The 27,438-nt window shown below is 37.0% G+C and overlaps 3 protein-coding genes across 4 annotated transcripts in view; 2 read left to right on the plus strand and 1 right to left on the minus strand.

Annotated features, from left to right (window-relative positions):
• Nucleotides 1–1,004, plus strand: part of LOC134840024 (uncharacterized) — a 4,249-nt gene extending 3,245 nt beyond the window's left edge. Inside the window, exon 4 of the mRNA XM_063855650.1 lies at nucleotides 413–1,004. Within this exon, the coding sequence (XP_063711720.1) occupies nucleotides 413–1,004 (592 nt within the window). The remainder of the gene's footprint in view (nucleotides 1–412) is intronic.
• Nucleotides 1–27,438, plus strand: part of LOC134840025 (motile sperm domain-containing protein 1-like) — a 484,177-nt gene that overhangs the window by 265,516 nt on the left and 191,223 nt on the right. The window lies entirely within an intron of this gene.
• On the minus strand, nucleotides 9,283–16,322 carry LOC134839774 (uncharacterized). 2 transcript variants are annotated; one of them, XM_063855396.1, is made up of 8 exons: nucleotides 16,256–16,322; nucleotides 14,981–15,009; nucleotides 14,867–14,896; nucleotides 12,905–13,026; nucleotides 11,396–11,588; nucleotides 10,972–11,100; nucleotides 10,131–10,319; nucleotides 9,283–9,489 (listed from the first exon to the last, which is right to left on the minus strand). In XM_063855396.1, the coding sequence occupies exons 1-8, from the start codon at nucleotides 16,279–16,281 to the stop codon at nucleotides 9,440–9,442; spliced, it is 768 nt and encodes a 255-aa protein (XP_063711466.1). In that variant the 5' UTR covers nucleotides 16,282–16,322; the 3' UTR covers nucleotides 9,283–9,439. The 2 variants fall into 2 exon arrangements, with proteins under 2 accessions (XP_063711466.1, XP_063711464.1); XM_063855394.1 differs by having other exon boundaries at nucleotides 16,092–16,309.

Below are 27,438 nucleotides of genomic sequence, written 5' to 3' on the forward strand. Positions count from 1 at the left end.
GACCAAATTGATTTTCGGAGCACTCCCAGAACACCTTTTTCGACACTTTTTGGAAAAATGTGACCAGAAAAATTGCGTTTTTTTAGCGCGCGGTTCCTTTCATATTATTATATAATGGTGCCGAAGGCGCCTTTGGAAAAACTTCAGGTTTGGTCGGCCGAAAAAGCATTTCATAAAATAATACCGAAGGGGGGTTTCTTTGGTTGATGAGGGGGTCAAATCCCTGAGGGGGAGGGGCCTCCGACTTCCCCCTAAATCCGCCCCTGAAAAGGGGTAATAATTGGGGTCGCGTTCTTTTTTTCATCACTACCACCACTATTCAAAAAAGGAAGATTTTCAAGCTTTTTGATATTATTTCAATGAGACTATTAATAGAATATTGTTGACCTCTTTAATGGGACAAACGCTTCAGGTCAAGTATAACCTCAGAGGAATCGGGATTGTCGGTGAAAAGCAACGAAGAAATACTGGATGACCCCACTTTGAAAGTCCTCACATTATCACTACTACGTAAGAGTCTACAACGAAAAGATACTTCCTACTGGGATACTCTTTACGTTCTGATTACACTATGTAAACTACGAGAAGTCGAGACGAGTATTGATATTATCATCGAAACTGATACGTTCGACCAAATTCGATCCCTAATTGAGAGTTACAATGAAAATTTACCCCTCAAGGCGAAGAACATCGTCACAGATTTAGTCCGAAGCTGCATATCTCTTTTCAATTACATTCTCTATTTGTGTAGAATTTACGGACATTCAGAAATTTATAAAATCGATTCTGTCATCGAAATAGCGGAAGAACTTCTTCACGATCAGATTTACAGAAACATCCAAAAAGTAGTCGAAGATGAAACTGATTTGATGTTCTTGGAGAGTCTACGAGGAACCATGGAAAAAGAAATTTCGAGTCACGCGCCGATATTAAATGCAATCAACGAAGGGACCAAAATTATTAGTAGTTTCTATCATACAGATTTAGATGACTCGAGCAGTTAATTGAAACAAATTTGAACAAATTTATGTTGAAAACTATATATTTTTTGCCTTTGTCATAATTTCACTGACAGAAAGGACATATTGAGTAACTTTTTTTGAGACACAAAAACCATAAAAGCGAAGTTTGTCTAAAAAACACAGAAGCAATGAAGAACTTTGCACCACTTACAATACAGCATAAAAAGAGCAGTGCAAGCTAGCAGACAGAAAAAGAAAGCCACTAAGTACAAAAACAAATAGGAAACAAAAACACTTCAAAAATCACAATTAAAAAAACTTCAATATGTTGCCTGGAATCATGTTTGATTTACGGAAAACACGTCCAGCAAAACAATCGACGGCAATTAATGACAACTCAAAAAAAAAATAACAAGCGAAAGGTGAGCCGACAAACTTAAATGATTTTCCGAAGAACCGAAACGTTATTGTTGTCAAGAAAATATTTGGAACTGTAAATTCTATTCCGAAAACTTTACCAATTTTAGCGACCTAGAATGAAGCATAAAACGTATGCTTCCCCAAATTAAGTCACTCAGCCGATAAAATATAAACCGTAATCTTTAAAGCCGAAAAAAAACTGCAAAATATACGGCAAAAAAGTCAAATCCAGCAAAACTGAAAATTGCAGGAGTACTTCAACACACTAAAAGCGAACAAAAAATCAATTCTACGATGTGGCAACTAAGCCAACAAAACATAAGTAGAGAAATTATAGGCCGACATTTTTTTTAAAGGAATGTTTCCGGTTTGAGAAAAAAAACAGCTCCTAGTCAGATTCAGAGCCATAACTTTTGCCGTCCTAGGCGTATTCTTCACAATCAGGCTAAGTTCCGGAGACGTATAGAAGTTTGAACAATGAACAAAGATACAAGTTATTCTCTTAAAAAGAGTTATTAACCCGAAAAAATTCCACATTCCGTTTTAATAGCGATTGCTAATCGCACATGTAAACAAAAAAATTAAATCAGGAGATAAACTTAGCCAACCGAGACCACAAGATTATGTTCAAAATTCCAAAGTTTGGTGCACTTTTTTACAGTTCCTACTTATAAAGAAATTGACGGAATGTTTGTACTCGGGGTGGTTTTCTCTCCAGACAATTTTCTAATTAGCCATTTTTAAGAAAAAAAGGTTTAAACCATATAAAAATTATTGATTTCTTGCGCTCAAATTATGAAAAATTTCACATTTGGTTATTTCCGTAAAATAATGCGTGTTTAAAAATTGCAAATTTGAGACAATTAGAGCGCGATATGTTTTGTGTTATTTTTGCGTAAGCTACGATCTAATCCGGCTTACAATCTTTCTAAATTAAGTTTTGCATGCTATTATCTTAACTAATACGTTAAAATAGGCTAATTATATCACTTGGTACTTTAGATAGCGTCTGGAGGGTTGATTTCCAAAACAAAGCAAAAGTTTTCCGAAATGTATCTCCCTTTTTTTTTGAAAAAGTCGTCATTTTCGTTTGAATTGAACACTTATCCATAAACAAAAAAAGGCAGCTGGAAGACTAAGGGCATCGCCCTGATTAGACTATTCTTGTTGTTACAATTTCTGAAGAAAGTGAGGAATATATATACCTGGGTGTTTTTTTAAGTTAAAGACAACATCGTATACAAATGTTAACTTTGTATGGGAATTGATTCGGAAATCTTCGGATTGCCGAGCGAGTAGGCTTGACTTAGACTAAAATTCAAATATACTAGCTCCCCAAATAATGATCTGATAGTTTTAATACGCAAATTATGTATGCGTGGCGACTTATGCGCACTCTTACTAAACTTTTACTAATTGATTTTGATATGGGCAGTAACATGATAACTATTCAAGTAACAAGTAACAATAACAAGAAAATTATGATAACTATTCGAGACCAGTCATGGGCAATCTGGTTATTTTTAACTATGTTGCAGTGATTTTGTGGATTAAAATGTATGCTAGCAAAATTTTATGGTTTTCTTTTTTTTGCGACCTGCACAATTCCAAAAGTAGTGCGCAGGAATTTTACATGGCGAACACTTCGTAAGGATCAAGTTCCACGCATCAACTTTGCTTACGAACCATGTGATTGTTTTGAAAACTAGATTGAGATGAATCCTAAAGCGTGCCCAAATAAAAGCAAAACTGTTCGTATCAGAGGGAAACCCTGGTTGTTCAAATTGCCTTCTAAAGGCTATGGAGTATTTTTTGCTAGACAAATTGATAGAATTGTAGAATTGTGAAAAAAAGAAGAAATTTTCAAGAAGTTTTTTTTGAATTTTTTGAAAATTATCCCTTGCACGCTATTTAAAGTACAAATTGATCTGTTTCACAAATAGAAAAGATTTAAATGGACAAAATAGTATGCTTTAATTCAATTTAGAACAACTGTAGGACTGATTAAATCTCACCTACGCGTTAACATTTCAATATATAACGCGTGTTTTTTGTCCCAAATTAACAACCTCCAATATCCCCAAAACTTCACAGGTGAAACATTGTTTTGAATTTAAGCTCAAGACGAAAACAGCTGGTTAAAAAGCAGAAACATGTCAGAAAAAAAACACATCCCGAGCACAATTATTCTGTCACCTTCTTCGAAAGTGAAACAAAAGGTTGCAAAGGTCTGCTGATTTCCATAAAACTTTCTGATTTTTTTGGAAGTTTGGGAGTTTAATTGCACTTTGTGTTTTACTTAAAACTACCCGGAAATGTTTTTCCACAGGCACATGAAACTGTTGATGCACATAATAGGCTTCTTGCTTGTTTTGTTATTTCGAATAGTTTCGAGGCAAAAGAATCTTCAAGCTCAACTTAGTACCCGAGTTGAGATTTTTCACCTAATTTGAAGCAAGATTTGAGCGGTTTGAGCGGTTTTTTAGACAATATGGAAATTGTATGATGACCATTTTATTATCTTCAAATTAAATTTTCGTTTTTGATGAGCAATGTGTTTTAAATTGAGCAAAGGTACTCTTAAACAATTTAAATTTGTTTATAAACAAGTTTTAACAAGTTTCTGAAATTCTTGCCTTTCATGAAAAAATGATAATCATACAATTTTCATGTATGGAAATTGTAGGATAACCATTTTTTTCCAAAAAAAATAAACGTAGTTATTTTTCATTACCAGACTGTTTTATTTGGTTCAAATAGCCGGAGAAACTGTATTGAATCTTTTTTCATTGGTTTTTTGAAATTGCATGAAAAGTGAATGATTAGCATTTTTCCATACATTTGATGTAGAAAATTGTAAGATAAGTATTTTCGGTTTATGGAGGTCAACCCGGATAGTATTTCAACTGCATCTTAGCGTCACATTACCTTTCCAGGTCTTTTTGTTGGTTTTAATCGGTTTTCTTTATAAGACCGCTTAAAAACCGCTCAAATCTTGCTTAAAAACCGTTCAAAAATCATCGCAAGAAATGAACGGTTTTTGAGCGGTTTTTTAAGCAAGATTTGAGCGGTTTGAGCGGTTTTTCCAAAAAAAAAACGCCCAAACCGCCCAAACCACTCAAACCGCTCAAATCTTGCTGGAAAACCGCTCAAACCGCCCATATCTTGAGCGGTTTTTGAGCGGGTTCTTGACCCGGGTAGTACTGCTTGCCTAGAAAACTTCAGATCATTTTTGTCGGTTTTGATAAATTCGCATAGCCCGATGTAAATTCTGACTCAAGTATATGGCTAAGATCAATGCTGTATGCTGCTGCCTAATGGCTAGTTACGAGCAAGGCAAACTAGTCGGATGTCCGAAATGAATGGAAAGCTTCCAAGAATTTGGAATTCTAAGATTTCGGCTAAATCATCGGCTACTGATTTCAATTGATTATTTTTGAGCCAAGGCTCACTAATAGCCATTTCAATGTATGCAGAAGAAAAAAAACTGTTGTGATTGACGAGTCTACTTAATTAGGTATTTTTTTGGTATTTGTCTGTCCTTGAATTCTCACAATTTAAAATGGCGCAGTCAAATAACGAATCTGGTATGAGGGGAGTACCTCCATTCTGGCAAACCACACTCTTGACCAGCCTTTTCCCTGGGAAAAATGGAGTGACTTGATTCAATTGGCATTGAGAGACAAAGAAAACATAGATCCTCTTTAGAGTTGTTTATACTTGATAGATCCTCTGGATCGGATAATAGAGACACCGTCATTAGGAGAGGTAGTGACTGAAAACGAAAACAACCAGGGCAGAACGGCGAGACAGCGAGAAATCTGGAAGAAAAAAAAGCTATGATGAATAAAAAATTGCAGTAATCAAGAGCGAAATGAAAATACTCGGAGGGATGATACTTGACGCTAATGTAAAAAATAGATCCATGCTTTAATTCGCCGAGGGGAAGCATAACTTCTTGGTCAAAATTCATCAGGGTGAAAACCCTCCGGACGAAATCTACTTTTTTGGTTTTTGATTTGAGCGACTGGGAAAGGACAGTCGGAAGTTTTTCGTGTAGAGACTTCGCTAGGGGGCGTTTAATCTCGGATTAAGAACAACAAAATTCTCAAAAAACGAAAGTTTTCATTCCACTAAAGCGACTGATCCTTAGATTAAGTTGGAATTAATAGACCTAGGTGACGACTTCAACTCAGGTTTCTAGCAAAATCCGAGTGTCCAATCGCAAGTACAGACCGGGACTATCCATACCAAAAAGGTGACTAAAGGACTTAGCTCCTTTGGATATCACTTCAAGCCATTAACCAATGATTAAATGAAAACATTCCTGTAGTTTTTCAACCTACGAAGTGGAGAACCTAAATAAATTTTGGTGGTTTTTAAACTCTTCGTTCCCTCGCAGTTATGTTGGCCCTCCTAATTTCTTTTGTGATTGGGGGTTTGCATTCCTACGGACGACAAAAGGCTCAAACACAGTTACCCAGAGACAAGACCAAATATTACGCATACTACAAGGACACAGGAGCAGATTTTAGAGACAGAGACAATCAAAGCGATCTCAGATTCGCCTGAAACCAGCTTTCAAGGCAACATTCAAAAAACGGCAGACCCGAGCATGAAATACCAGGGGGGTTTTTTAGATAACCTGGCTGAAACTTCAATTTGTTCTATTTCTGATTTGGAGGAGGTTTTGATTCTGCTGGAGCCGAGACAAGATAAAGAGAAGGATATCGACAATCGAGTCCATAACAGAAAGCCAGTTACTGATCCAAATAGACGAGTTTCTAAAAGAAGGAAACAGAGGAAATTAATTTCAAAAATCTAAAATTTATGGGCCAATTTTCAAAACTCAGTTAGAAATTTCTGTAACTTTTGTTACTCATCCTTTACCAAAATAGCTTATTCTAGCCATTTGTCTTTGGTGTTAACTAAAATTTTCATTCCCGGGTTGACCTCCATACACCACCAAAGCTTATCATACAATTCGACACAACAAAAATCATTATCATACAATTCCATACATCAAGTGCATGGAGAAAATGCTTGTCATACAATTTTCATGCATTTTGAAAAAAAAATTAAACCATTTCTGCGGTTTCTTGAGATCAGTTGAACAGACTGGTGACAAAAAAAAACATATATGGAAATTGTATGACTGGCATTTTTTTTGATGGCGGCACAAAAATTTTTCCAAGTAATCTTGAAAATTTGCCCCAAATTTTTTTCAACCGCAAATCGAATTTTGTACGCAAACAAACATTTTCCGAAAAAATGTTTCTACATCCAAAATTTAATTTTTTGAGTGCATAACGTAGTCCTGGATACGATAATATTGGCTTTTTTTCTTTTCTCTTAAATTATTTTAGTACAAACCATATATGCTGACTAACCCGTCGAAATTATAAAATCATTTAACTGACCAGCTTTTTGGTTTGAAAAACGAAGATCGGTTTGCATTTAATATGTTTTTCTACCAGTAGTTATTCAGGTTGCAGTCGAAAGCTTCTGAAAAAACGGGTATAGTTCAAAGTTCTTCAAAACTGGATAAAATCCTCCCTTCCACAAGAACGAAAAAGATTTTTAATTTAAATGGACTCCAATTTGAAAATTCGGCGGAAAAAGCTGTCTCAAAACTCTTACTCTTCAATTATTTTGATTGGTAATCCAGAGCGATTAAGAAGAATTCATCTGTTTTGTGAGTCAACTTAAGGCAGTTACTAGATTGACTTTTAATTTTAGTATCAGGTATGATATTGTCTCAAGAAAAACATACTCAAACACCCAAACTACGTGACTTTCTTCCAGTCTAGTCAAGTTTCTCTTTAGCTCAGAAGTTGTGCACCTTGTCTGGTGAAAACCAATTTTCTTAAAATCCATTTTCATCCTTAAAATGCTGCCATTTTGATATTGAGTTCATTAACCTTTTAAAAACTTTTTGTCATTACGAGGCCAAACTGTGCACTGTATAGGGCACACTTTTGTGTCTGTATGTTCCTGAATTCCAGAAACAAGTCTCTAAACATGTTTTAAGATGTAAGTTGTTTCAATCTTCAAACTTTTAGAGTATTCCGCGTACGAAAACCTGTAACGTAAATTTTGTTGGCACATTCGTTTTGTTGCGGGTTCTGCACTGAGCGAATGTGGGTAGTTGTTCCGGATTCCGCAATTGTAAGCGGATTTCGTATATGTTAGTAGATTCCGCAAATGTATGCAGATTCCGCTGACAGTTTGCGGAATCCGCGTACAATATGCGGATTCGGCTCACAATTTGCGGATTCCATTTACTGAGCGGATTTAGAGTATTCCGCGTACGAAAACCTGTAACGTAAATTTTGTTGGCACATATGTTTTGTTGCGGATTCTGCACTGAGCGAATGTGGGTAGTTGTTTCGGATTCCGCAAATGTAAGCGGATTTCGTATATGTTAGTAGATTCCGCAAATGTATGCAGATTCCGCTGACAATTTGCGGAATCCGCGTACAATATGTGGATTTGGCTCACAATTTGCGGATTCCACTTACAGTTGCGGATTCCACGACAACTTAAGTTTACTCAAGACATATACTATTATTTGTTCATGGATTCCAGAGTTGGTTCCGGATTCCATAAACTTTGTTGCGGATTCAGAAAAACTGTCTGTTTTTGGAGCGATTTTGAGCAATACAGTGTTTTAGCTATTTGTCCGTGGAATCCAAAACAGCAGAGAAGATTAAAAAATAGCAATATTGGAAATTCTGCGACAAATCTGAGTTTGGCTTGTTGCGTAATCCACTTATAACTCACAAAATGCACAGTTTGGCCTCCTAATGGTCATCTATGATTCATTTTTTAGTCTGACCTTATATACAGTTCATCTACCCCAAACAAAATTACAAGTGCTGCCCAACAAAATGGATTGTGGTATATAAACCAGGCACAGTATCAATTAACCGAAAATACGTACGTAGGTGTTTAATAACAGTTTTGGGATCAACCGTAAAATCCCCCCTAAGTGACCTACCGTAGAACCCCTTCCCCAGACATGTGTTAATTCTGAAAAAAATGTATAAAATATGCATTTCATATTTGCCTTTGTATGCTGTAAATTACACAAATTAAAATTTTAATTAAGTTTTAGTAATACGGTTAGTTTTGACAAATCTAAGCTATACTCAAAGTTAACTTATGAAAACATGCTCCAGTTGATCCAGTTATGCAAAAATTAGGTAACAAAAGTTATGCAAGTTCATTCGTATGGCGTAATTTTTTGGCTGGCTTATGTACTCTTCGCATTTTCGTTTGGCTTGTACTTCGGTTGGTTATTTCACTCTTCAATAAAGTCTGCAACGGAGGTTACAGAATCAGTTTTTCTCGCTTTGATTATAAAAAAATGGGTGGTAGACCAACAAGCCGAATGGCCAACAAACCGAAAATAAGATTACCATTCCGACAAGCCGAAAATTATACTCTGAGACAAAAACCAAAACAAAATTAGAAAATTTTGTATAATTTCAAAATTTCTTGTTTATAAACTTAATGCCTGGAAAAATATAATGTTTGTCTTACACAAAACCTTATTCTTGAACAGTAAAAGCACGACATTTAGATACACCGTTATTTTCTACCCCGTTTAGATACACTTTTTCAACCTCCGAGTTTATTTTTTCAGGCCAAACTTTCAAAATGAATCTAAGTGGTTGAAAAAAATTGCACCAAGTATGGGTCAATCTCAATTATATTTCACAACTGCTTGTGCAGCTTAACTCGGCAGTCATTTTTTAAATTCAAATTCTGGAGTCTCATTTCAATCCTTTTTCCGCGTCCAAAAACGAGTATGACTTTGCATTGAAATCTGTTTTTTAATTCTTTTTTTAAAATTTTTGAATTAGTTTTAGACATTTAAAAACTTTTTCAAGACAGAACAATGTTAATTTTACAACTGACAATTAGAAAATTTGTGAAATAAATTTTTACAAAATGTTTACAATAGAACTAGCACAGTACACTTTTATTTATTTACAGGGGAACCAGAAGTTCGTGCTATTTTCCTCATCATCTTCTGACTTCGTTTTGATTGGTCAAACTACAGGGCAAGTTGGAGATCTGATAGCGTCGGAGTTGAGAATTTCTGTACAAGAAACCAAACTCAGAGCTGATCAAATATAGCTATCCCAACCACGATATGTGAACAAGTTTCTGGATGATTGAAATGTCTCCCATTGACATGCACATTAGTTTTGATTAATCGGAAAAAAAACTCAAAATGAAGGAAATTTTCTTATCCGAGTTTCGGCTTTTTTCTTCTCTCCCCTCCTGCAATTTTTATCGACAATTTTTCTAAAAATTGTCCGGTTATTATAAAAATGTCATGTGGACTGATAGGGCCGCCTAGCATATTTTTTCTCCATATTTCACGCTGTAAAACCCCTCGTTACACCATAAAATTGATACTTATGTGAGGTGGGGGCTCGAATTTTATCATATGCAAGGTTGTTTTTGAGGGAGGGGTTGGCAACCCAAATATTTCGAAAATTTCTGTGATGTTGCACCAAAAAAAAGTTCGAGTTGACCCCCCAAAAAGGATATATTGAAATGAAATTTCTTTGGTTTTCTAGATTTAAAAAAGTTGCCCCCCCCCCACTCGGCTGTCTAATGGACTGATAACTTTACCCATGTATCGGTCGGCCAACTCTACCCAAGTACTGCTAGATTTGAAAAAAATGCCCCCCCCCCCCCCCACTCGGCTGTCTAATGGACTGATAACGTTACCCGTGTATCGGTCGGCCAACTCTATTGCCTCATCCAACCCCTTGGCCAGTTGCTTGTCCTTCAACATGGTCAGCTGGTACAGGTTCTGCTGGGTCCAATCCAGCTCGCACTGTCGCCCGGTAGGTAGCTGGACGCCATCCATCAGAGCCGTGTTGTAGGCTCGCTTGTTCAGTCCAAACACATCACGCTCTGGTAATTTCATACCGGTTGTGATACAAAAAATTGGCTTTCATTTGAGATCAAGAATCGTAATTTTCGGCTTAGCCGAAATGCGGAAAAGTGCCAGAAGTATACCAGTTCGTGCCGAAAACAGAAGATTCCCAAAATTGGGAACTAAAAACGCAAAGGGGATTCTTTCATTGAGTTAATTTTTCATTTATCTAAAAGAAACTGGCTCTATTTTTTGCTTTTATCATATCGCTTTGAAATCTAGGCTAGTTTTTCACAGTTTTTTGGGCGCAGTTTTTTGTCCATTTTTTTGTCTGGCCATATTTTGAACTGTTCCATCATTTTAGCAATTTGTTGCTAGGTACCATATTTAAAAAGATTAAAGATATGTAGGATCTTTATAACTATGTCCCCCCTCGGGTACCTTCTAACGAATACCCCCCCCCCCCTTTATAAAGAAATAAGTCAACGGTTAAGCAAATGAGAATTTTGTACCTAAAAACGAATCTCCCCCCCCCCCCCTGCAAAATGGGGATATAGTTAAAGAGATCCGATATCTATTACGATATGTAACTAAAATAAAAATTTTCACTGTATTTACATTTTAACGATTAATGTAGTGTTTTAATACATTAATGCCAGATCTATTTCAGAATAGTGTGTCTATACTGACGCATGCAGATGACCCATTGGGGGAACCCGCAGGTGTAGTCGTCCAGACCCTGGTCTCCATTCCGATTAAGAGTTTCCTTGGAGAACTTCTTCCGAGCCACGCAAGCTTCTTCGCCCCAACTGCCCAGCACTGAAGCGAAGGACAATTGGGTCTATTTTATCCATTCCTTCTCTAAATTAGCCCTAAGTTGACCCCTAGAACCCGCATTGGCTCATAGCTAAAAGGGTAACTTTTTTAAAAAAAACTCGGTAAATTCAAATCCCAATGACTTTATATTTGATAATTCGAACCCTTGATAAAACGGAAACCCAAAAATCATTTAAGTTAATGTTGCAAGTTAAAAATGCCTCAGTTAAGTGTTCATTAATCTTTTCTTTCACAATGCTCATAATGATTTCTCCGCTGTTATGAAGATTGCACCTACCAATATTATCCGGTTGACCAGGCCTGAAGAGGTCTTCATCCATTGGGAGTCCAGAGTACATGTTTAAGAATTGGTTGGTAACGTTTCCATACATTCTGACATAGCCAGTCCAGAACCCAGCGTTGTGCAAGTATGCTTGATCGCTCTGGATAGCCTTGTGGTAATGGGCGAAGAAATGATCGCGTACCACTTGCTACAAAAAATCACAATGCATTATGTCTAAATTATCCAGTAGCATTAACAACAAACTTTTTTCGCTCCAACTTTTTGCTATACTATATAACTTTTAGTTATATAATTTAGGCTAGAAAAAAATTAAGATACATACTTCTATCTACCATTTTTACCAAAAGAAGAAACGTTTTAATTTACGTTAAAAAATTTCCGGTAATTTGGTTTGGTTATATTTCTTCAATAAACTGATTTTTCATTAATGCCAGCCATTTTTGGCTAAATTTCCGTTTATGAGGTTCTGTTCCCCCAGAAATCAGTAGCGGATTAAGTAGAGGGCGGAATGCGTACACACTCGGAATGCGTACACATAGAGGGCGGAATGCGTACACATTTGATTGACCAACCCTAAAATTTTTCTAACGACGTGCCTAAATAAACGTTATGTTTTGGTGAAAATGTCTTAAAAAACGCTATAAAACAAACTTCAAACACTATTTGGCAAAAAAATTGTCGTCTTTTTGGGAGAGCTTCGAAATTCAAATTGGTCGGTCTATAAAAATTTTACATAACTATTTTTGACAATGTTCCGTATCATTCATTATTCACTAAATTTAAATGCGCATGCGCGCAAAAAAAAACTAACAAATTTATTGTACAATTTTCTAAAAAAGTGTCCTCAAACTTTTTGGCCTGTTTTTGTTTTTTTTTCTGCCTGTGGCTCACATTAATTTTGGCAACGTATGATGCTACTTTGGAGACGGTTTGGAAAAACCAAAAAGTCCAGCTAAAAAATAAAAAAGACAAAATTTGGAAATCTTAGATCTGGCTTTTTTGTACAAATGAATTTCTCTGCAATGTTAAAACTTTGTTTAGAAACTTTGTTCAAATATGTTCACACTCAGTTTGACAGAGGACAATAAGTTCGAACTTTTATTTGGACTCTCAGACAAAATTAACGACCGTACTTTTTTGTAGTTTTTCAGCGAAAGATCAAAGAATTTATTTGATCAAAGAATGCTGAAATGTGCAGTATTTAAATTTTCTCCCGATCTACAATAAATCAAGATTTATAGCTTAATTATATGGTAACATCGCAGCAAGAGTTGACAAAGAGATGACAAGAGCGACAAAAGTTGTCAAAAGAAGATTTATATGATGACAGCTTAAAATATATATGCAATTGAAAAGTTCATATTCAATTATGTTAAAGAAAATGTCTCACACCTGTTTTAAGTAAAATGTCACAGACATGAAAAAACGGAGGCACAAAAAATTACCAACAGTCTTTTAAACTGTACAAAAAACTATTGCAAGATTAGTTCAAAGTTTATTTACATCTTCTCCGGGGGAGTCGAAAGTGAGGACAGTTGAGCCCCCCTCGAAGCCACACGCAGCGACTGCTTTGTCCTGACTAACTGGACCCAGTGGCAGCAACAGTTTATAGCAGTGGGACAGACCTACATTAATGAAAATAATTAGCATCATAATGATAATTGTTATAAATAATATTAATGATCATATTAATCATAATATTCATAAAATAACAATAATAATAATATCATAATAATAATAATAATAATAATAATAATAAGAATAATCATAATAATAATCATAATGATCATAATAATCATAATAATAATAATAATAATAATAATAATAATAATCATAATAATCATAATAATAATAATAATAATAATAATAATAATAATAATAATAATAATAATAATAATAATAATAATAATAATAATAGTAATAATAACAATAATAATAATAATAATAATAACAGTAATAATAATAATCATAATAAAAATAATCATAATCATGATAATAATGATCATAATAATCATAATAAAAATAATCAAGGTAAAAATTATTACAATGAGAAAGGGGGGATTTAGGGGGGGGGGGATTCGACCTCCTGCCGACCCAAAGGGTCCCCCTTTGCTCTATCTTGAATATCCATTTTTGGCTTACGGACACAAAAATTTTTCTGAAGTGGCCTTTGGCGCCAATATATATTAACTTTTAGGGGGAGCTATTTTTTGGTAAAAACTTTCCAAAAGTGTCTTAAAACGCTATTTTGGCCTGTTTTTTTTTTTCAAAACTTTGCCTGCCGCGCAGTGCCGCTCAGAAATTATGGCCAATACAGGGTCTTTTTAGTGCTTTAGCAGAGCTCGGAAAATCATTTTGGTCTATCTAAAAAAAAGGTCGACAAAATTTTTTGAAAATCCGGCCCCCCTCGAAAAAAATCCTAGATCCGCCCCTGATACTAGTCATAATAAAAATAATCTCAATAATAGCCATAAGAATCCTAATAGTATTAATCCTAAGTATCATAATAATCATAATAAAAATCTTAACTTCAATAGTAATCTAAATCATAATAATAATCATGATATATTGTTTCCAGTATAAATCCACATACATCAAATTAGTTTTGAAAAATAATCCTCTTAAAAAACCGAGTCTGCGAGATTGACGTTAGACAAATTATACGTCTCTGATCTCAAAAAAGCTTTACAAATAGCTCGGAGTGTGAAAAATCTCGAAAAGACAAGCATGAGTGTTTGGTTGCTGTGCAAGCGGCCCAGACAAATCTGACCTTTTCGAAATTTATTTTGTTTTGGCGAACCAATAAACTTAGAAGTTTAAAGTTTTTCTAGTTTTTCTGAATCTGAGCGCGGCATAAGAATTTAAAAAGCAAAATGAGGAAAACAGTTTAGTTTAAGAGGTAAAAAAGTCTTTAAAGCTACTTAATTGGATCAGCAGACTAATTTTTACAATCTCATGCATTCAAACTATCATAAAATCGTCAATAAAAACTACACTAATTTTTGTTTCTAAGATTCGACAGTTGTTTTCTGTTTATACCAGAAATCACGATTTTTTGGAATGAGTACACAAAAAAGAGATTCTGAAAAAATATAAAAAAAGTAGTTAATGGCAAAATGCCGGGAACAACTGCGAATCTGAACGGAAATATTGAAAGTAAACTTATCATTGCGATGCCTACAACCATCTTTGCACTCAACTCATCAAGCACAATTTGTCTTAAAATCATGATTAACTTACAAAAGCTTTTGACTAATTAAGGTGCTAAACATCTCTACTTTTCACAATTTGGCATTAACTTAGCACAAAATTTGATATAGTTTTTAATCAAACACATATCAGTAATTCGTTACAGACCTGAAGATATCCTATGTTTGCTTTTGCTAGCGGATAACTTGTCAAATGAAATTAAAATTGGGTCTTTTATTTCAGTGATCCTTCTCTATCAGCTAGTAAAATACATACCCGAGATCTTCTCGAAACCTTCAGGACATTCTAAACATAATTTGAACCAATGAACTCAACAAGATTTTTTTTTAAAAATCGAACTTTGCAATTTAACATAAAGTTTGTAGTCACCTTCTTGGCAAGTCGGCCGCTCGTTGCCTCTGAAAAGTAGAAAAAACTAAGTTTCAGGGCTAATCAGCTGAGAATATTTCACATTATCTTTTTTGATGAACAATTATAATATTTTTTGCAGTTTTGTAATCAATTAGAATCATTAGTTTTTTCCATTATAGTCACTCTTTATTCCTTAAAAGTGCCTTTTTCTCCTCAAACTTTCAATCAATTGTACTATAAATTGTACACCTTCAAAAAATAAAGTGGATCTAGAATTTTACAAGACGCAGAAATCTGACAGCAATAATTGATTTCTGAGCTCCTCTTAAATACTGAAATTTTTTATTGTTAAAATTTTCTCCGCAGAAAATTATTGAAAAGTTTTTGAGAATCAAAAGTGCGTTTTGAATGAGCTTGGTTATGAATTCGCCTAAAACGTCCTAGAATAATAATTTTGTTGTTGTTTGGCCAAATCTGAGTTTCGTAAAAAAACGTACCAAATTAGGGATCTTATGAGAAGGGTGTCTGCTTTTTCCACCCCCTTCTTCTCTAAAAAGTAACAAGACCTGAAGGGGATGGTGAAACTATTTGTATCACCGCATTGTTCGTTTTAAAAACGTACAAGAAAAATTTGAAAACAATCTTAAAAACAATCTTTGAAGTTTGAGTGCCGGTAGTTTGTTGAATTCCGAAAATAAAAACTCTTTTTGTTGCCTTTAAACTAAATGAAGCTAAAATAGAACTTTAGTGCCCAACCATTTGTTTTGCGAGTTTTTTTTTTAATTTTCTAAACTTTTTTTCTAACTTTCGAGAAAAAAACTATTTTTGGCTTGGTGTGTTTTTAATTCAGACAACTTTCGGAAAAAGAAATAGATATACTAAGGAGAAAGACATAACACCTTCAAAACAGGCAAAATTCCTTAAAAATGGACAGAAAACGGGCGAAACAAAAACTTTCAACCGTCGAATGATAGTTGGAACATTCAGTTTTCACTCAGACACGATCTGTCTCAAAACCCACTTCAAACTGTCAGTTCAAAAAACACTTCAATCACTTGGAAATTGATCAAATGATTCTGGGCTTCGCCTAGATCGCAGTTTAGTTATTGCTTCAAATAAAACTACTCACATTGTATCCCGGATTGAAATCAAAAAGCAGACTATGGCAAGAAAATTTTTCACGTAAAAGTCCATATTGCAGTTACAAACTGTAGATGATTTTTTCGCTCTTTCGTTATTTTATTTGTTACACCGAAGCAAATTGCGAGCAATTCTACTGGTTTAATGACTTACACGCCAGAGTGATTTAATGAAGGCATTTTTGGTGCCTCCGATCTTTTTGATGCCAGTGACGTTTTTCTTGAAACAGAGGCGGGACCTCTTTACCTACCAAAAAAGTGCTTAGTTGAATATTGACCACTCAATTGCGTATACATGCTGAGCTTTTATCATCATATAAATCTTCTTTTTGACAGTTTTTGTCGTTGTTGTCCACTCCTTGTCAACTCTTGTTGAGATATTACCAACATAACTAAGCTTTAATTCTTGATTTATTGTATATCGAGAGAAAATTTTAATACTGCGCTTTACAGCATTCTTTGATCTGAAGTAAAACACTTCACTGAATGTCTGCAATAAGCACCGTAATTAAACTTGTCTGAGAATGTCAAAAAAAACTGAACCTTTTTGATCCTGTGTCAAACCACCAAGTCTGAACAAATCTTGCTGTTGTATGTTTTTTACTACATAACTTTTTTTCAGTCTGATTTATCACGTTTAGATGAAATTTGAGACTGCGCTCTTATGCTTTGTTTGAGCAATTGTAAAACAGCGCAGCTCACTTCTGTGAAAAATTACAAAATTTTCTTCGTTTTTGTATAGTGCGACGTGATTATGGGGGATCCGCGGGATCTCTTTAACTATTTCCCACTTTTTGCAAGGGGGGATTCGTTACTAGATACAAAATTTACATATGCTTGACCAATGAATTATTTCTTTATAAAGGTGGCATTTCGTTATTAGGTACCCTAGAGGGGAAATATTAAACAGACTCGATCCGCTTCGAGGCAGTGGTTTCATGATCAATCTTTCATAACTTTGATAGTCTCAAACAAACATTTTGCAACTTGTCGAGAAGGTAAAACGATCGTCGAGCAATTGTTAATTCCGAGATAAATATACAGTAACTTAATCTTGCAAAGTTAGCGTCAAGAGTGGTTAGAAACAATATCCAAGGGTGACAGACAGATCCAAGGACAAACACCTGCTAATCAATTAGTCTAGCACCAAGAGTGAACAATTGATTGACAGCTTTGGAAATGAACTAAATTACTCAATACGACACTTCTCCTTCGATAATGAAAACTTTAGTTAAGTAGAAATAATTTCGCAGGTTTACTTTAATGACTGAAATAGATGGTTAGAAAAATAGGTGGTTGATTGATTGCAGATAGTTGAAAAGAATTACTAGCTTCATGTTACAGTATACAACTCAGGCTTTAAAATGACGACTTTTTGTTAATAACTAAAGGATCACTGATAGTGATAACGATTGAGTTTTAAGCCAGTAGTGACTCACCCTCTCCCTGGGTTAGAACAGTTTAACAAAGTTTGAAGTTTCTAGGATTCGACGATCAATTTTTTCCTTCCTTGTTCTGATTGATAAAATCAATCATTACGCCCCCCATTTTGGTGACCGCCGTTCTTTTCCGCCCACTTCTTCTAGACGTTGTGGATGATGTCTCGTCTTGGCTGTCCCCCTGGCTACTGTAAGAGACCAGCCTAGCTTTCCTGGATGAGGCTCCCTTTTTCTTTCCGGTGGTTATTGGGTTTGTTGGGTCTTGCACCCCTGGATTCTCCGTTACTTGCACCCCTGGATTTGGAGCATCCAACTCGCCGCCTAGTGCCGGAATGGTGTCCTGGTCGGTTTCAGCTTCGGCCTCTGGTATTGCTGTTGCTGAGCGTTCTACTTGAGTGGTCGTTGCTTGCTGTTGAGTACGTTTTACCGAGATAATCGGTAGATCCTCGCTGTCCTCCGATTCAGAATAATTTTCTTCGAATCGGCGCCCGGTCCTCTCCCGTTTCTTTTCCGCAGTCCGCTTGGTCCATCGGTCCTTCACTTCGCGCGGAGTTGGCGGTGGTAGTGTTATTTGAGTAGCCCGTTTTTTCGCTTCGATCACTGGTACCGGTAGTACGGATTTGGCTGCGGTTCTTGATTTCTTCTTTGGTATGGGTTTCGTGGCCACTCCCGATTTCCTAAGCACAACTCCATTATCTAACGTCAGTGTATGTGCACTTTCCGATCTAATATTAGAATGAACTGGTCTATACCTTTTTAAGTTTTTGTTTCCAGTGCGCTGAAACAACGATCCGGATGGTCCCGGTTGCCCTGCGGGATTTGAACTTTTCCGTATCGACGGTTCGTCGTCTTGATTTCCAGCTTGATCCACAGTAAGGCGTCGTGCATGGGTTCTGTTTTTAATGTCATAGTCGAGATCTGATCGTACACCCCAGTTTGTGTCGGCTGGATGGGGCATATCTTGCACACTAGGATCGGCGTCATCTAAACAAGCATTTTTCGTTTTTATTACCCGTGACCAATCCAGATTCTGCAGCGATGGTTTTTTAGTAAGATTCCGTAAAACGGTGTTTGCTTCTCTACCATGATGAGCTTCAAAAGGCGAAATTCTAAGTGTTGAGTTTTTTGAGAATCTGAGAGCACCAAGGGCCCGTTCGACCATTTTCTCCAAGGGTTCAGGATTTTTTTCGTGAGCGAAAGTAAGGATTGAATTCTTAAGACTTCCAATAGTACGCTCGACACACCCGGTTGCCCGATGGTCGTTTACAGGTGATTTAATGATCTCAATGCCTTCCCCATTACAAAAAGCTTTGACCGCATTTGACATGAAATTAGTTCCCTGATCGATATGGATTTTCCGTGGCACCCCGTGGTTTGATATATAACTCTTCAAGAATTTCAATATTTTGTCCGAGCGATTATTTCCACAGATCATTGCCGATGGCCAACGAGAGAACCGGTCGACCGCTACGAGCACATATTTAGAGGATTCATTTAAATAATTGATGGGACCCCAAAAATCTAATTGGACAGATTCATTCGGTTCTTTTGGTTCTGGTACAGATCCCAGTTGATTTTTTCCTATTAACGTCTTTAAGTTCTTACCGGCTGCAGTACATTCAGGGCACCCCTCGGCAATGGAGGCTATTGAGCGGTAGATGTAGGGATACCAGATGTCCTTTGCGGCATCGAACATATTTGACTTTCCGTGATGGTACGCGTGTATTCTGTTATTGATTGCTGACTGGAGGTTAATTGGGATTGCTAATTTATCGTCCATCCAAACTACATTTTCCCGCACTGAGAAATCATTGACGAATTGAGCGTGATAGCGGCTCATTCGAGTAACTTTGTCATGAATTTCCGGGTCTTGTGTAACAATGAGATCGCGAATAGCGCTCAGTTGGGGGTCCGATACATAATTTGATTCTATGAATTTTAAGTTAAACAGGTCAGGTAATGCAGTAGTTTTATTAACGATCTTACAATTTCGCGGTATAATTGACATACAGACAAGGTTTGGGTCCACTGGTGTTACTGTTTCTCCTTTGAATTCCGAGGGTAACGAGAGAGTTGTATTTGTGCGTATCGATCTTGTCTCTTTGGTAATGGCTTCTAGTGATACATTTGGGGGCAATTTTTCGATTTCGTCGCTACTACTATTTAGGCTTGGATGCTGTTTGAGAAATTTCTGCCATTTGCGCGTGTTTCGGTCCATGTTGTTATTCGGTTTAAAATTTTGAGGGCTGGATGTAAGAATATTCTGATTTTGAAGATTGGATTTGGATAATTTTGAACAACTGTGTTCTGAATGAATAATAGCCCCAACTAATCCAGTGCGCATATCGCTTAGCCGTCGGCTTAAACCACGTGGTTGCATCTGATTGGTTGATTTCCGCTTACATGTTTTGCCGCCCTCTACCGAATCGTTATATGACGAAACTTCCAGTCTATTTATAGAAAGCTTTTTATTCGCTGTACAACTTTGTGCCTTGGATGTATTAGGTCCCCTGGATGTATTAAAGCCAAGCGCGGTGCGAATTAGGTTGATCTTTGCCACCGTGAACATATTATCATACGTACTAATTGGCGTTCCTTCTTTACTTGGATGCCGTGATAAATAGTCCGCCAAACCAATTTTAGCCCCCGGTTTATGCTCAATTTGAAAATCAAAGGGAATTAGTCGATCTAACCAGCGAGTTAAACGACTAAACATCGTCTTATTTTTCTTGTTATTTCCGTTCAAAAGGGATATCAGGGCTTTATGATCGGTAACGATCAAAAAACTTCGGTCCAGTATGTAATTTCTAAAGTATTCGGCCCCCCACACAACTGCCAACATTTCCAATTCGTTTGTTGAGTATTTCTTTTCCGCCTCGTTAAGGTATCGCGACGCGAACGAAATTGGGCGCCATCCTTCTGGTCCCAACTGTTCCAACACCGCGCCGAGCCCATTATGGCTTGCATCGCACACTATGCGAATGTCCTTGTGGATATCAAAGTGCCGTAATTCAACAATGTTTCAAACTTGTTTCTTCAGATTTTCGAACGCGTTCTGACATTCAGGTGTCCAAATGTATTCGTTATTTTTGCTTAATAGGGGCCGCAGCGGTGCCGATGATTCGGCCAATGCCGGTAGATACTTATGCAAGCTATGTATCGACCCCATAAACGATTTTAATTGCGACAAAGTCCGTGGCGGCGTCAGCGCTTCTATTGGTTCTGTTTTTCTAACCAATGGAGTAATTCCAGTCGGAGTTATTTTATGTCCTAGCCATTCGCATTCTCGTTGGGCGAATTTACATTTTGTCAATTTTAAAGACATATTTTCCCGATCCAGTTTCTTTAAAATTTTCTCCACCGTTGCTATGTGGTCTATTGCCGTTCCCTTGGTTACGACCAAAATATCATCGATAAACGCGTGCGCTTGCGGGTATTCGGCGAGTATACAATCCATTGCGCGTTGGAATTCCGCGGGCATTGTAGTGAGGCCATAGAATCCGGTTTTGAACCGGTATGTACCCGTCGAACGACCTCCAATTAGCGAAAAATTGCACTGGACGCTCGTCTCCGCATTTAGTGGCAATTGGCCATAAGCGTATGTTAAATCCATTGTTGTGAAATATACGTCTCCCTGTTTTTTTTTTCGCTAATCGTTTGCCCAACCGTGTCCATTAGTTCCTCGATATTCGGCATCTGGTATTTATTCTTATGCACTTGTTTATTTAGTTCCCTCGACTCTAGTGCCAATTTTACCGATCCATCCTTCTTTACGGTTATTACTATTGGGGACACAAAATATTTGTCCGAGCATTCAGATAATTTTTCGATATGACCCTGTTTCAATAATTTGTCAATTTCGGCATCCACTTTTTCTTGCAACGAAATCGGTACTCGACGCCCTTTCTGTTGTACTGGGGTGAGGTTTTCAAAAAATTCAGCTGCTACTTTGTAGTTTCTTATTTTCCCTACCCTGCTAAAAAGATTTGAAAACTGCTTACTGAAGTATGTTTGCCACGAATCCAACTCCCCCTCTGGTTCCTCTGGTTCCAGTGCGTCGTGACTGCCTTCTCCAATGGACATGATTTGGTCCCCCGGTGTTTGTTGCACCAACTGGAGTCCTAGTTGGGGCATCAGATCCCTTCCAATTATTGATGGTCGGTTCCCCCCGATCATTTTTATCCTTGCCTGGATCTTCCAACCGTTGGATTGGATTGTTACTGCCATTGTTCCAATCATCTGTAGGGGATTGTTTCCATAATCCCGAAAAGCATTATCCTCCTCCGTCAGATTGTCCAGTTTTACTCCTGATGTTCCCAATGTTTTCCGTAATTCCCCGATTGTGAAAATTGAGATTGGGGATCCGCTATCGATCCACACGCGAGTAGGTTTCCCATTGACTTTCATCGGCAATTGTGCCCCAGCAACTTTCAATTCTGTCACTCCTCTCCGTTTTATGGCCATGACCATATAGTCCCCGTCAGAACTGCTAGAGTCCCACGAGTGCACCACTGGATTCTTAGTGACCCATCCAATGGAACTTGCGTGTTGTGATGCTTCTTCGTCCGCCGAATTTTCTAGTTGATGATCGTCCACATTCTCCCGTATCATTCCTACGGCTCCCTGTCCTCGTTGGTTTCCACGTTTGCCCCTGCAGGTTCTTTCGAAATGGCCTATTTTATGGCAAAAATTGCATGTAACCCCTTTTGCTGGGCATCTGTCCAAATGTTCCCTGGTGAAATTTTGCTGATCGCAATTATAACATTTGTTGTTATTTAGGGGATTCCTTCCTCGATACGATCCTCGGCCTTGGTAAGAGCCCCGGCCCCTTGAACGGTTGTTCCGGTAACCTCCCCGGATTATTCCAACTGGTTCCGATTTTATTTGGATTCCTCCTGATGATGATCCAGGGGTCCCCGCTGGTCCCGTGGCAACGTATGAGGATGCATACTTGCTGCCCCTTTCGTACGAGAGAGCTATCCGGTACACTTCCTCAGGTGTTTTTGTCGATCTGCAGAGTTCTTTTTGTGCATCCCGATTATTCATATTAACGATGAATACGTCTCTTAGTATTCGGTCCTCTAGTGTTCCAAAATTGCACCGCGCTGCCAATCCGCTGAGTACGGAATGGAATTGCGCAAGACTTTCATTTATAAATTGCTTACGAGAAAGGAGTTGGTACGTTTCATATGTTTCGTTCCTTTCTTTCTTGAATTCCGCTTCCAGCGCGTCTATCATCCGTGGGTACCGAATCGTCTGAAGGTCCAGGTGTGGTCGTCGTTTGTGCAGTTCATCCTGCCCCTTCTCCCCCAAACACAAGTACAGGTTCGAAATTAACACCATTTCCGATTCCCGCCGATTTTTTCCGTCTACTTCCGCGGGCAAGTCAGTAATTTGTGCGGCTGTGAGATTCGCGGCGAAATAAAAATTCATTGGATTTAGCGAGTGTTTGGCGACCATTCCCCATTGGAATCTGTTGATCCAGAATTCCCACATCATTGGCGGTTCCGTGCATTTTGCTGGCCAAAATCCCGTGATGCCCAGTGGATTCTTTCCCCCACCTAATCCTGCTGGCTGCGCCATGTCGAGAAGGTAAAACGATCGTCGAGCAATTGTTAATTCCGAGATAAATATACAGTAACTTAATCTTGCAAAGTTAGCATCAAGAGTGGTTAGAAACAATATCCAAGGGTGACAGACAGATCCAAGGACAAACACCTGCTAATCAATTAGTCTAGCACCAAGAGTGAACAATTGATTGACAGCTTTGGAAATGAACTAAATTACTCAATACGACAAACTTGAGGAAACTATGGCAAAGCGCAAATTTTTTTTTCGTTTATAATAGCTATATCATAAGGAAATGCATAGGGATTCTTGAGGTATTTCAGCATATTTTGACCAAACTAGTCTTAAATTGTTTTCTTTAAAACTTTTCGAAAAAAAAAAAACGTATTCGTCACCAAATTTCAGTCTAAAAATCTCAAATTTTGGACCTTCACGGTCAAGACAACCAAAGTTTCAACACTTACTGTCTTAAGCTACGAACTTAAGGGGAGCAGTGGTGAAGTGGTTAAAGGGGAGCAGTGGTGAAGTGGTTAGGTTTCCGCCTCTCAATCGAAAGGTCGGATGTTCGAGGCCCACCATGATCCGTGCTCGTTGCTTGAGGGTGAGGCAACATTACCCAGCCCAGAAAAATAGCCAAAAAAATTGCATGAAGTTCTTAAGCAGGGTCAAAACAGCGGTTCGCCGTGATGAGCTGTACAGCTCGTATGTTGGTCCTATCCCTCGTGGATAAATGATCTTACTAACTTGACCCACAAAAATTGTCAACCGGACAGTAATAAATCCGATTTTGAGATTTTTTAACGTTTTTGACCGACAATATTCATCCATATACTAATAATCCTCTAGTACCGATACTTAGTTTCAATTTAAGACCATTGTTCACCCTCTTGCAATCATAACAATTTTCAAATTGAGTATATTAAGTGAGGTCAGATATGCATTTCCAAATCCACATTATGCATTCAGCCAAGCAAATATGGTTGCAATTCGCTTAATTATTAAAACTAAAAAAACTTTTGTAGTGTAGTGTGACTGTGAGATGAGCCGCGTCAAGCTCGCAGTTTGATGATCATCCATTTAAGAGTTAGATAGTCTGATCAAAGATTTTGCGACGGAAAATTTAGTACACAGACTGATCGAAGTGCCAAAAAAATGACATTTGAAAAAAGTTTTAAATAAAGACCGAACATTATGGAAGGGAAGTCAATTACATCGATAAGTTGGAGATAGTTTTATCAAATTTTCCAAAAAATTGTCAAACATTTTGATGAACTTTTTTCAGATGATCAAACGAGTTTTCTCATCCAAACAATCCCAAATAGTATTTCTACTTGCCTAAACTTTGGGAGCCGCAGATGGATTTTTATTTCAAAAAGTCAAAAGTTGGTTTCAAGCACTTCTTTGAGATTTTAAAAAAAGTGAATTTTTGTAGAAAATTTTTTTAAATTTTAAAATGATTTGAATTTTAAAAAAAAAACGTTTGACTATTCAAAATTAAAATAAAACATTGATAAATTGAAAAAAAAGTTAAGGCTCTTTTCGGAGATTTGGAAAAAAATGTCAGGTTGTTGGCGTTTGAGTCCCCTTAATTGATGTAGTTTCGTTCAAAAAAGTTTTTATGTAACTAGAAAATACCAAAGAGCCGGAAATTGGACTCCTTGAGGAAAGGAGAGATGTCTGCTTTTTATTCAAAACTTTGTTGACTTTAGAATAGATGTCTGACAAAAAAAAACAATTCCATGACATTCTACGCTATTCCAATCAACCCTATATAATCTACCCTGTACTATTTTAATTTATAATTAAAAGAAATGAAACTTACCCCATCTTCTTGAAGAATCCGAAACATATTATTTCCGAACAAGTCACAGAAATATTAATTGTTAAATTAACGTAAAATTTGCTGATTCAAAATGGACATGAGTTCAAAGCATTAACGAACAGAAATTTTAATCCAAATTTGCGATAGAAATGCGTTGCGGTTTTTTCTTAAACGAGCAAAAATCATATCACACCAAGTCGATATAGCTTAGCGGATAATGAATGTGTTTTAAAATCGAAAGTTTAAAAGATCAACAACAAGTCAAAATTTGAATGAAACTCGAAAATTACTAAAGATTTGACTAGTTGATCACAGAAGGAAGGGGAGGGGGTGAGGAAGAGAGTAAAATTCTTTTGATATTGGCCTCTATCACTTCACAAATTATCAGCCCTCTAAGGCCATGGGAGCCTCAAAAAGTACATATTTTTCAGAAATTCAGTTGTTTTTCGAAACATCCAATAAGTTTGATAAAATAAACATAATTAGAAACGACTGAATTGCGCGAGAGAATACAAATTTTTTAAAATAGAGTCCTTAAAATTGTTGCTAAAGTTTTTCACTTTCTCACTCAATTCTTTGTACTTCTTGCCGCTGGGGTTGCTGTTTTTGCCCACTGACTTCATTATATTGATTGGCAGGAATGTATGGGTTGTTTCCTTTAAAGAGAGTAGCAACGCCAGGTTGCCAGCCTTCTACGGCATGTGTGAATGTATGCGTGATTTCCTTTATAGTGAGTAGCAATGCCAGGTTGCCAGCCTTCTACGGCATTTTTTGTCCTTATTAATCCAGCAGCTGCTTCTTCGCAATGAATCAAAAGGTTTACTAGAAAAGGAGGGTCACGAGAATTCCTTCCGACGGTTTCGCCTTTGATGTACTGCGTTGGAAGTATGAAGTTTTTCAGTGATATGGTTGTCGAGATCAAACTGAGCAAGCACTTTTTCGATCTCTTCAATAACCAAGTCGAAAGCGGCAGTGACCATTTCAACTGGTAGAAATCTTATCGCTGGAATTAAGCGCAACGACAAATTGAGTTCGTGATTAGTTTCATACAGTCGTTTTAGGCCCACTTCGTATATTTTTCAGTTGAGCGCTTGAAATGAATGAAAACATTAACGCTCCGGTATGATGACTGACGAAAACATTTAGTGTTGCACGTTCAAAATCGAGGATAATGCGGTGAGGCTTGTTGTCGTTGGCGATGACTGATCCTTTCAGTAGCTTCTTGTAAGTGTGCTCTTTTGTTTGGCAACAGTGAACAAATGCATGAAGTGGGATTAAAATCCAGCGAGTTGAATGTGGATGGTTTTAAGTTGATAAAATTGGACAGGGCAAACTTTGAATGTCCGTCACACAGCCAAACATCTCTATGTAAAATCAAAATCTGGATTTTGTAGCGATCTCCAAAAGACAGCACTCTTTCTAGATCTTTGATGCCGCTATCGAAGATGCAAAAAGTTTCGTATTGATTCAGTATCTCCAAACGTCTGTCGACAATTGGAGGCACTGTTGGTCTCTCATTTATTTTCTGTGATTGAGTGCCCCATTAATCGCCGATCACCAAAGAAGAGCTAATTGAACCGCTTTTTTTCCGACACAGACAGCATGTAGTTAGCTATAATGATGCTATTGACAAGTACTCTCTGAGTTTTTGAGACGTGTTTCATTTTCTGCACTAGAAGCCTTGCATTTGAACGGCCAACAAAAACTTCGTGATTGCGTTCATTTCTACAGGAAGTAAGGTCGTTATCTCGGTTTATAGCTGTCTTTTTGCTTTTATGAAATCCCCACATTGAACAGTTCCAGAGAATGTTTCCATTCTTTGTTTCCTGTAACTTGGTAAACTCGTGACCATCGATTAAAAGCGTTCTCCGACTGTGTTATAAGAGACCCCAAGAAATTTGCTTCATTTCGGTAAATGTTGAGGAAAATTGATGAGGTAGTTTTTGTTTCTTTATTGAACGGAATTTTGTAAATTAGGGATCAAAATCTGTTAGTTGAGACAAATATCAGACTTTGAGGCAAAACTTGCCATTGAGTTTTTTGAACATTTTTTTTAAGTGAAAAACTCAAATTGAGTCCAAAAATTTGGACTCAAATCAATTAACACGTGTGCTGTTATCTTTCCGATTATAATTAGCACTTTGAAAGATTATATCAATTACGCCGCAAATCGACATAGGGTAGATTGTTATAAAGGGCACATTAGTATAGGGTAGATTGGTATGTAGGGTATAATGGCAGAGGGCAGACTGGTATAGGATAGTTTAGAATACGGTAGGTTGTCCTGCCATCATAACAACATTGTTTGCTTTTTCGACCACGCCATTGAAAAATGACTAGAGGAAACTATGGCAAAGGGCAGATTTTTTAAACTTTTATTAGATATATCACAAGGAATTGTACAGGTAGTCTGAAGGTATTTCAGTATGTTGTGATTAAGTTAGTCTAAAATTGATTTCAAAAGTTTTCGAAAAAAAAGTTTGTCACCAGATTTCAGTCTGAAAATCT

The sequence above is a fragment of the Symsagittifera roscoffensis genome, chromosome 2 (assembly GCF_963678635.1).
Source record: "Symsagittifera roscoffensis chromosome 2, txSymRosc1.1, whole genome shotgun sequence".
Taxonomy (NCBI): Eukaryota; Metazoa; Xenacoelomorpha; order Acoela; family Convolutidae; genus Symsagittifera; species Symsagittifera roscoffensis.